General features: G+C 32.4%; 1 protein-coding gene across 3 annotated transcripts in view; it reads right to left on the bottom strand.

The window, feature by feature from the left end:
• LOC106465957 (E3 ubiquitin-protein ligase CHFR-like) overlaps window positions 1-8,755 on the bottom strand; it is a 47,445-nt gene extending 38,690 nt beyond the window's left edge. For all 3 annotated transcript variants that reach the window (XR_002612156.1, XM_013926207.2, XM_022394233.1), the window contains exons 1-4: window positions 8,621-8,755; window positions 4,725-4,933; window positions 2,813-2,906; window positions 1,000-1,048 (exon numbers count right to left, since the gene is read on the bottom strand). Coding sequence is in view for 2 of the 3 variants with exons in the window: in XM_013926207.2 (XP_013781661.1) it covers window positions 1,000-1,048; window positions 2,813-2,906; window positions 4,725-4,866 (285 nt within the window). In the remaining variant the exon portion in view is untranslated. The remainder of the gene's footprint in view (window positions 1-999; window positions 1,049-2,812; window positions 2,907-4,724; window positions 4,934-8,620) is intronic.
• Window positions 8,756-11,345: the final 2,590 nt, after the last annotated feature.

The raw sequence follows: 11,345 nt of genomic DNA, 5'->3' as shown, positions 1-11,345 counted from the left end.
CATCGAATTTGAATATGCATAACATTGCACACTTCATAAAGTTTGAAGGGGAATACTTTTTCTTTGTGGTGGGACAAAATTCTAAGCTCACGTGCAGTTACTATCATACTTTTAAGGCTAAAACAACTAATAATTACACTGAAAATTCATTATAATTTTAAATCTACTCTGTGTTTAAAGACAACAAACTTATACTTTAGTTCAAGCTTTTCAAGTATCACTTAATTGTCATCTAACTTGGGAGTATGAAAGCATTATCATTATCATTCAATATGTCAACTCACATGCACTAAATGCACATATATATATATATATACATAAACTTATAACAGGCAGTACAAATAAGACTGATAACAGAGAGTTATCTTTCGAACAAGGTTCTGCTCATGTGAAATATTTGCAAGTGTGTAAAGTCTAACTCTGTATTTAATTATTATATAAAATTTACAAAAAATGTTACATGTAGTTATTTCTTTCTTTCAAATGATCAAATACAAAATATCAGAATAACACAGAAAAGTAATAAGTGGCAACATTTTGATTACTTTGTAGTTGGAATAATCCAAAACAGGTATAATAAGAAACTATTTTCAATTAATTGATTCGTGACACTAATTTATTAAGATGAATAAACTTGAACTGATTGAAAATAATGAGAACTCATAATAGGAATGTTTCAATTAGTTGGATAGTGGTAATAATAAAAAAAGAGTAATAATTGAAAACAATTTTTATATCAATTGATTCATTTTGATTAATTGGTTATTTTAAGAGACACTAATCAATGTAATCATTGTTCATAGATAGACAGATCATATCAGTTCATGAAGTTAATCACCTAGCTCTATTTGGGTCATCAGGATTTATAAATTTAGATTTTATTTGCTTAGCAAATATTACACAATTCTGTTAAATATCAAAATATCAACATGTAAAGAAACTTGACAATACACAAAATGTTCACATCATTAAAACATCTTTCAAATACACTGTACTTACCTGACCATGAACAACTCTAATGCTTCTATTGATGTAGGTTCCATTGGTGCTATGATAAACAAAACCTTTGTTTTAAATAAATGTTTATAATTAAAAGTTTGTCAAACTGTAATTTTAGGTTAATTCAACAATACATAAACTCTTAATATTAAATTATATTTTGTGTTAGCTAATTAAACAGCAAAATACATCTTTATCCAGGGTTGTAAAAATACACTAGTCTCTAACTCAAGACTACCAAATTTTGAATTCATGCTATAGTGAATTACACACATACTAACCAGTAGCTAGTGAGGTTCTGCTTACATGACATGGGTGCATTTGTATAAACTCTAACTCTATCTAATTATTAAAATTTACAAAAATGGTACCTGCAGTTTGTTTGTTTTTTCAAATCATCAAATATCTACTGTCACAAAAACTTGTGTAAGATCAATAGCCTATTTATTAATAATAAATGATTCAATTGTTAATTTGTAAATTAAAATGTTCAGTTATTTAGTTCTATACATAAAACACTTTATAATTTATGTGATTATGTTTTGTTGGGATAGAATAGTTTTGTTAATTTAAAGTTTTACTGATACAATGAAACAGTTTTGTTGGAATAAATTAACAAGCTCCACTCACTCAGAACTCCACAACCTTTTCCTAAATATGAAGAAAAAGGGTAAGGTTTTCGAAATGTTTGAGGGCTGTGTGTTTTTTATTTTGTTCTATAAGTAGACTTAGTAATCTACAAACAGATTATTGTATAATCTGAATTAATTCATATTATTTCCAGTATGCTAGGTGAGCCAGTCTATCACCTATGTATACTGGCTAACCCTTGAATGAAAGTGTATGGTCACTATGACCCCATACCACCTGAAGTGAATGACTGGAAATTAATTTAATGATGACATTCTAGGGTTAATCTGTCCAAAGATTTTGTCTGCCATACATAAAGATCGCAATAAATCATATTACTTGTAATGTTAACATACTGTGGAAGAACCCACTGTAATATATAAACTTGAAATGTGTATTACTGTAATACTATGGTCATTATAGTGAGAAAAAATAGTTTAGCTAGTACATTTTCATGAATACAATTCAAGGGCTAGTACATAAACTTTTTTACAACCTTGTTGTCCACATCAGTGTTTTAAATTGCCAGCCAAGTTATAAACCAAGCAAATCAAAGCACTGATCAACCACCACTAATCACAGAGATACCAATTCAGCAGCCACTTCTCTTTCTTGAAGAAAATAGCTGACAAATGGACATTCCAACATAATTAACTCTTGTCTCTCATCCTTATTGCAGACAACTGATATAATATACACATTTTACTTCACTTTAACCATTAAACACACTGTTCATCTAATATTCTAGATATACATATAGCTCAAGGTGTCACAAAAGTAGTTATATAGCTACATTTCTTCCTGCTAGTACACACAAAATGTACAGCCTTTTCTTGACTATTTTAGAAATAATAAAATGTGCTGCAACTCTCTTGGGCTTTCAAAATCTCCGTGACACACAACCTCCTTCATCAGAGTTCTTAAAAACAAATTCACTCAAACTTACAAAATGTTCAATAATAATCTTTGAATTCTAAAAACAGCTTTCATAGAAGTAAAGTTCTTGATACCCACCATTTAAAATAACTGAATAACTATTGCTAAAATGCACTAAAGAGATGAGGAAAATCACCAAAATATGTGAAGAACTGTTTCAAAGAAGGTTATAAGAAAAAATGTTAAAATTGTACTTAGCCAAAGTTCATACAATAAATATCAATCTTGAGAAAAAAATTATATTTACCTTGTATCACATAACCAAACTCTTCCTTCCTCATCTCTCTGTAGGTAACAGTGGTGGCCTGAAACCATCTTCACAGCCACTTGTAAATCACAATCTGTACATACAAATATAAAAAGTAGTCTTATTACTTTTACGTACATCAGGTATAATTCATAAACTGGATTTTGTGTTACTAATATGGCAAATTCCTGAGAAGTATTTTTTTGAGTAAGAGTACATCATATGTACACACAAGCAAATTACTAGATAAATTAAAACTTTAAACCATATCTTGCTTTTCACAAAGTGAATTATTAATATTCCAAAATTTAAAAAAAATTCAAGAATGACAGTTACATTTTCATGTGATAATAATGAAATTAGAAAAAATGTCCTCATCTTTCTTTGAGCCACTAATATTCTTGTGGAAGTAAAACCTGATGCTAGCTTAAACTACCATCTGAACATATGAGTGTAAGACCATACACTATACTTACGTCAACATGTATTCATTATATTCAGTATCAGACATTATCTTTTCATATGTATTTCTTTATGTTTTAATTCTAAGTTATGCTAGCACTAATTAGGATGGTGTAATAAAGAGAAGTTGGTATCTTTACATCACAGAGAACATTTATATTAATCAACATATCTTTTTTTTTTCCTATATGAAGTCCCAACATTGTGATGTGTGCAAAAATAAATGAGAGAAAAAATACAAAAACAAGATGTCAAACTATAAAATAAACTTTTTTCTACATCTGTTAATAGAGGGAAAACACATATTAAAACTAGACAGTACAATTTCTTTAATAAACAATTCTTAAGTCATATGAGAAAATTAGCAATCACTTTTGTACAAAAATCCACCTTATGATATGGATGGTTTATCAACATATATTCTTGAATGACCTATGATTAACGTGGAAGGTAATGTTAGTCTATCTAGCAATTATTGGCAAAAGAACAATGTAGAACTGTAAAACCACATAAGTGAAACAAGATGGAACCCATACTGGATAAATTTCAAAAAAATCATATAAAAGTTTACCATTGGACAAATATCACATAACTTCTAAGAGTAGTATCTAAAAGTAGAAAATATCTCTTGCAATACAGATGGTATTGCAACCTGGAAACTTCTCTCACTCAAATTGTGAGCTCTGAATGTAAACTCAAGCAGTTCTGCATCTCTCAGTTAAAAAGTTAAGAGAAAAAATCTGACATAACAGATAAAAAAAAACAGCTTTCCATGGATAATAAAGGATCAATTGTTAGGACCCAATTACAGAAACCCTACTACGTTAATGGCTTATTTCATGACACTTACTATGGAATTATTTTTGCCCAAGTCAATTCCAGATACACCCACAGATTTACTTTGAAAAGAATTGCTACAATTCATCAGTTCCTAACATACATACAGACTGACTTTTGAAAAGCAATACCACAGTTTATTAGCTCCTGATACATCTACAGTTACTTCTGAAGAATGTTGCTACAATTTACATGAATTTGTTCTCGTACTTCAAGCTACAACTACTACAGATGTCTGACATAGATGACATTTATTATTGCTTACAATAGCTAGCTAGAATATAGCAATTCAAAATTTAGCAATCTTGAAATGTGACACCATGCAGCAGTTTATATATGTATGTATGTATGTATATACACACAAGACAGCCATAACATATCAATATACAACAAAATTATAATTTCTGGTAACAGTGAAAAAGTAGTTTAATATATACAAAGAATAAGTTAGTTTTAATATGACATTTTGTATATCTGTATTATTACTTTATAATGACAAAAGATAACCGTATTTCAGTAGAAAATAACATGGCACAAAGTTTAATACTTAACAAAACTGACCACAATTGTCCTACAGCTAAAACAAAACACACGTATAAATAATACACCATACCTTTAGCTCTTCCTATTACAAATTTCTTTCCTCTAATAATAATAGGTTGTTGCTCCTGAGACCTTTCTTTGCCATAAGTTAATTCTCCCCATGATTTTTGGGTTTCTGCTACAGAATTTGGTGCAATATTTGCATCAGTCATGATACTAGAATAATTTTAACTATTCACCAATCCACTAGCTGTTTTTTTAACAAATATTCCCAAATACCTGGAAACAGAAAAATGATGTTCATATTAAAAGAAAATGATTTCCTGTTTTAATGAGCATATATTACCCATCATATAGTTGATACAGACATGTTAATCAAACTTTTGGCTAGTAGTGGTACACAGTAAGCATATGATGCAGCTGTGTTGTTGTTGTCATATAATAAAAAAGACAAATTGTTACTGATTAGTCTTCAAACTGTTTCTTCCTATATTCTTAATGAAATATGTTTTTTTAATTAAGCCTAAGTTACACAAATCTTAAAGTACAAAAATTGTGAGTCTTATACTTAAAGATAATATTCTCCAACAGTTATTAAATACTGTACAACAAAGTTGAGAGTTTTGAGTCTCCAACATGGCTAATTAACAGTTCTCATTTACAAAAAACTGTTGATACTGTACTTAATATATGGATGCAGTTAGTTTGCTAAATCTTTGTTTGATGGTAGAACCCATGTTGATTTGGTACTGTGATGCTTAGACCTGGGGGTGTATATGTCCTTTCTCACTGGTATATACAGTTACATTATTGCAAAAGTTAAGTTTCATATTTCAGATACTGACTTAAAAAGAAAAACCATCAAAAAGCTTATAATGTTAATTGTTCAGTTAGGCATGTTGCTCACTTTCTCATTTATTATTGGTTTTGAAAGAAATGTTCCCAGATTTTGGCAATTTTCAAACTGGATGAAACAATTTATTCTGGACTGTGTATAATAATACTCCAACAACAGATGCTAGTTTGAAGTGTACAATTACCATAAAACAACAAATAAGTCATGCTAACACTAAAAACCAATAACAACATAACTAGGGAAGTATATAAATTATATTATAACAACAACGTTACATTATACATATACATATGTAACTTAACACAAGATTCCCAACTTTTTTCCAACTGAGGATCAGCTAATTCTTTAATACAAATTACAATACTAACTTTTAGACTACTTTTATTATGCTGTAGAACAATATGCTTTCATAGCTTTGTTTTCAAAAACACATTTTTTTTGTCAACCCTCTTATGAACTTTCCCTGGCCACAGTCCACGGACCCAGTCAGGAAACACTGGTTTAACATAAAATTTTTTACTGTTCTAATTAAATTTAGTCAACTCAATATAGCCTACTACTACTACTAGTTCTGTATTATTCTACTTAATGTGATGGATACTACAATATTCCATCATTTTCAAAACAGCATGTTCATTCAGTCACAACAAAAGTGACACCTGTAGAATTCTAGAAAATAAAGAACAATTTTAAAACTAATACTAGCAGTATCAGTTCTATTACTAGTACTAGTAGTAAATACTAGTATTAATCAATTTAGTATAATATTATCATACAGTCCTATTATTATTGCAATTAGTATTACACTAGTAGAGCTAGTGTGGAAAGGGCCATCACATAAATATTAAGATATTATAACAAAACACAAATGGGGTTTTGAGTCCATTTTAGTTCAGCATACTGTGGAAATTAGAGAACATTTTGATATATACCTATGTGAGTATGTCTACTTTTGAAAGACGCAACTAAATATCTAAGACAGAACTAAGGATATACTGAAAGACTTGAAAGTTAATTCCAGTTCAACTATTTCTCCTCAGCTATTGGATAATCTTAAAATTTCACATTTATAAAACCCTGACTTATTGTTAGGACAAGTAAAAAAAAAGTTTAGCATCTAGAATTTTTGAAAAAGGGAAGAATGAGGTTCTCTCTCTCTCTCTCATTTTTTAAATGACCTCTTTTAATAAAAGTTTGCACCCTTTTTTTAATGATTGTTGCTTGTTTTCAAACGTTCCAAAGAGAAGTCTTCTTTGTTTAATTTTTTCATCAAAATGATATAAAATTTATAACAAGTAAAAAAAGAGCAAACCCAATCAACTGTGTTCATCTTTTTTTTTTATTCAGGTCCACAGCAAAAGCTAAAACAGTTCGTTGAATCAGGGTCCCTACAGCTTTTTGGGTCATGTATCGACAAGGCATAGGTGTGCCTTATACCCTTCATCATGTCGCCTACTAGCCAATGAGGTGGGTCATGTACCCATCACCTCAGTTGGTGCCTTCACTTGTTAATACTAAAAAAGAATGAAATTGGGAATGGCACAACACATTCTAGGCCTAGCCTTGCCTATAGGCATACCCTTCATTGTGTAGTCTAACACGAGGTTGGTCATGTACCCGTCACCTCAGTCTGAGCCTTCACTTGTGAATATTAACAAAGAATGAAATGGCACAACACATTCTAGGCCTAGCCTTGCCTATAGGCATACTCTTCATCATGTAGTCTACAATGTGGTGGGTCATGTACCTGTCACCTCAGTCCAAGCCTTCAACTGTGAATATTAACAAAGAATGAAATGGCACAACACATTCTTGGCCTAGTCTTGCCTATAGGCATACTCTTTTTCATGTAGTCTACAACGTGGTGGGTCATGTACCCATCACCTCTGTCCAAGAGTGTCTTCACTCCAAAAAAAAATGTGGGTCACATATCCAACATATCTGCATGCGATGCATACACCAGCTTTTCTGTGTATGTACTAGTACTTGCCTAATGTTAATACTAATAGTTAGACATGATGTAGTTGCCTACTGTGTGAGCTCATCTGTTCTGATTGCAGGGCTTGGTTACTGCCAATCGAGTCTCCTCCATCAAGTTCCTCACTCACAAAATTAACAAAAACAATTTTCAATAAGTGACATCCATTGGGTATAGTTCTAGCATACCAAGGTTTTAAACTTTTTGTTGGTGTCCTAATTGTAAGACAGGCAAAAACATGTTGGTGGGGTTGCCTAAATCTCATTACAATTGATCTTACATGCTCGCATGTACACAATATAGTCTTTGTACATGTGTGCTCTACAACGAGCGGATTGCAGGCCATACACTACTAACTTACTAGTCTATGGTAAACAGTCGTAGTATACACATTTGGGAATGGAACAATACTTGGAATGTATGGTATAATCGAAAAACAATAACTCAAAAAAGGAATAATTAGCCTAACAAGTGGGAGGGGAGGCAGCTACAAAAAAGGAAGCAGGCAGGGGTACTAAACATGTTTTTTTTTACTTGGCCTTATAAAGACTGTAGAAAGAACATAACTTAACATGTCTCTAACTTCTAAGACCCATAGTTTCTACTTTAAATTCTCCCTTAGGTTTTTTATTATACCCTCCTCTCCCTGGATCAGTGTATGTATATGAACTTACAACACTAAAATCCAGGGTTTGATTTACAATAATGAATACAGTATGGAGAACACTTCATCACTATTACTATTAATATTATTATTACTAATATTAGACTTTTAGAAGTAATGGTATTTCTTTGGTTTGCTAACCCAAGTTGTGCTGATGAGCCTTGAACTGTTGAAGTTCAATACAGAACAGGCGAAATAGCAGACCACAACAGAGGGTACAGCCAATCAAAGAATGCATTATGCCTGTACGTCAGAGGTGAAAATGAAAAGAAATCTTTAACACATATGTGCAATGTACTATAACAGTATAAGTATAATACTGGTAGTGGTAAGTATCAGCCTTATTTTAATCATTTTAGTATTTACATTTGTAATTGTACACCGGCCCATTGCAAAGCCAATTTCCTTCAAGAAATACTAAAATAAATTTAAAAAACCTATGGCTAACACAAATAAAAACTTACGCACCTGAGTTGGATACATTTTCGAAACAAAAAAATGAAGTCTGAAACCCTGAGCCGTAAAATTAATATTTTTTTTTAGTTTTTAACACAGGACACTACCACAACACGCATCTTGAAATAATATTTGAAAACACCTGTGATCAGTACCAGTACTGCACTAGTGAACATGCGCAAAAATAACGTCACAACACTCTACACGACATGGCTCGTTTGAATGAAGTACTAAAGTATTCGAAAATTGCATAGAAGGAAACTATTTCTACGTTATGGCAAATGAAATGTCAACGTTTGAAAAACAGCTAGTCTACTCGTAAAAAGAGAATTAGGCATAATTTGTAAGACAATAGATAAACAGTTGTAAGCATTGAAGTCTCTTTATGTTATACCGCATATTTTTATAATTATAAGCCCACTAATAATGTATAAGGTAATTATGTATTTTGTAAGGCTTATTAACAATATAAATATGTCATAAGACATTAGTATTAGGCCTATTATATTCTTTACCTAGTCTCTTAGGAATTTTCAAGAATTAGAAAAGTGTATAATGACGGTATTCCAACTACAATGTATTTGACATATCCATTGCTGACGATGTGTTTCGCTCAATCCAGTGCTATTTAGGCTGGTTGGGACACAACCAACACAGGATTGGTCGTACCACCACTTATATAGGCCATCTGTTACAACAGCAATTTTTATGTTGTATCCCAGCCGGCTCGAAGATCTCTGGACTGAGCGAAACGCACCGTCGGCAATGAATATGTCAAATACATTGTGGTTGGAATACTATCATTATATACTGTTGTTACGACAGCGGAAGTCACGTGACGTTGCTGGCGTGATGGCGCTGGTGGCATGCATAATGAGTTTCTCAAATGATCGTGGAAGTCCGAGTGTCTTCGAGATGCCCTCTTCGTTAGTATATGTCTAGCAGAGAAAGTCAGGAGAGATAAATGAAGAGAGAGCAGTAGTTACTTTGAGTTCCGTGTAATTTATGATTCTATTAGTTTCGAGCTAGCGAGCCGTAAAGAGTGTGCTTTGCACTCGTCGAGAGCGAACTTATCGAGATTGTGAATCGCTGTGATTTATAGCATGCATTATAAAAGTTGTTAAGTTTAAAGTGGCGAGAAACATACTGATTGTGGAACTACTGTGTTCTAAAAGCTTGTATCGAGGAAGAATAAACTGGTTTAATCAGGAAAGGATTTGTGTCGCTGAAAATCCTCGGAAAGGAATTTCTACCGGAAACAAACAAACAAGCAGATACGTAACACTGTCATAATTCTTGACCTGGAAAGCCCCGTACCAGGGTTACGGTGAAACATTTGAAAGAACAGGATGGTGGATGCTTTTGGCTGACGGAAACTTGGTCTTATGTACTAGAGCCCCCCACCCCCTCAGTGGCACAGAGGTATGCCTGCGGACTTATAATTCTAGAATTCAGGTTTCGATACCTGTGGTGGGCAGAGCACAGATAGCCCATTGTGAAGCTTTGTGCTTAATTCCAAACAAACAAACGTACTAGGGTAAAGGCAGTTGAATCTTGCTCTAGTGAACTGAGCATTGTAATCTGCAGAAAGCGATGACAAACCACTGAAGTTCTTGTCTAGTAAAATCATGGTAAAAAAGCTAAGCATAACTACCAGAGAAAGACAGTAGAGTTTCCTAGGATACATAATGAGAAAGTAAAATACGGTAATTATTGGAAAAATCGAGGAAAACTAAGGTTAAATCACATCAGTAGCATATCCAAATGGATGTATGTTAATGTGACTGAAATTTTGAAACGTATAAAAGACAAGAACCAATGGAGAACCATTATCGCCAAAGTTCAATCTGGATATGGCTCCTAGAGAGGGAGATAATTCTTGAAAATCCATAAGGGTCTATACAAAGAATGTCGTCCTTAAAAATACAATAAGCTTAATACTAAAGTCATACGACAAGTATAATTATGATCGTGCTTCACCATCTTATAAAAAGGGTTCTCAGCATAACAATATAAAAAGGTCATTCTTGCTATAACATGAGGACAAAATTACAAAAGTATGCTTTATTATGCACAAAGAAACTGCAGTGCTTCCAACTGCTTTTCCACTGCCTTATAACTTATGCCTAACTTTCTTTCTACTTGTATAATAATTTATTCTAGCGTTGCCATCTAGTTTGTCATCAAATTGAAATAATTTTCTTTCAATTCACAAAAATTTTCGAACTCCATTTTCACAAGTCGTTTCCTGTAGATTTTGTGACATTTTTTCGTATGTCCAGTGGTGTAGTACTGGTACAGGCCGTTTTTAACTTTTATTTGAAGACGTCTGTTTTGTGAGCGTCGCGTGACAGATGGTGTAATATTTAATATTGAGAGGTTTAAAGTTTTTCAGACCTCTTGTTTCATGGCTAAAATGTAGTCAACTTGGGTGTGTACATTTATATTTGTGTTAGGTATGGGTTTTGTTGAATTTTTAGTATTTATTCAAGTATCGAAGGAAATTAATTTTTTCAGTGGGCCGTCGCATAAATCTGAAATGGGCATGTGTAGGGCTGATATTCTTATCAGTCCAACTAGTAGAGGTAATTGCAAAGACAATTTTTTTTTCAGTAGTTTAAAAAATAATAAAATAATCTCGACAAAACACATACATATCACAAATATGCACTTACTCATTCGAGTTAACAATGTTTTCGCCACGAAACACTTTATTTTCGCCCTCTAGTACCCCTCA

This window comes from Limulus polyphemus, unplaced genomic scaffold (assembly GCF_000517525.1).
Source record: "Limulus polyphemus unplaced genomic scaffold, Limulus_polyphemus-2.1.2 Scaffold71, whole genome shotgun sequence".
In the NCBI taxonomy this organism is placed as follows: domain Eukaryota; kingdom Metazoa; phylum Arthropoda; class Merostomata; order Xiphosura; family Limulidae; genus Limulus; species Limulus polyphemus.
The sequence above is the reverse complement of the archived record's forward strand: the minus strand, read 5'-3'. Positions and strand labels throughout refer to the sequence as shown.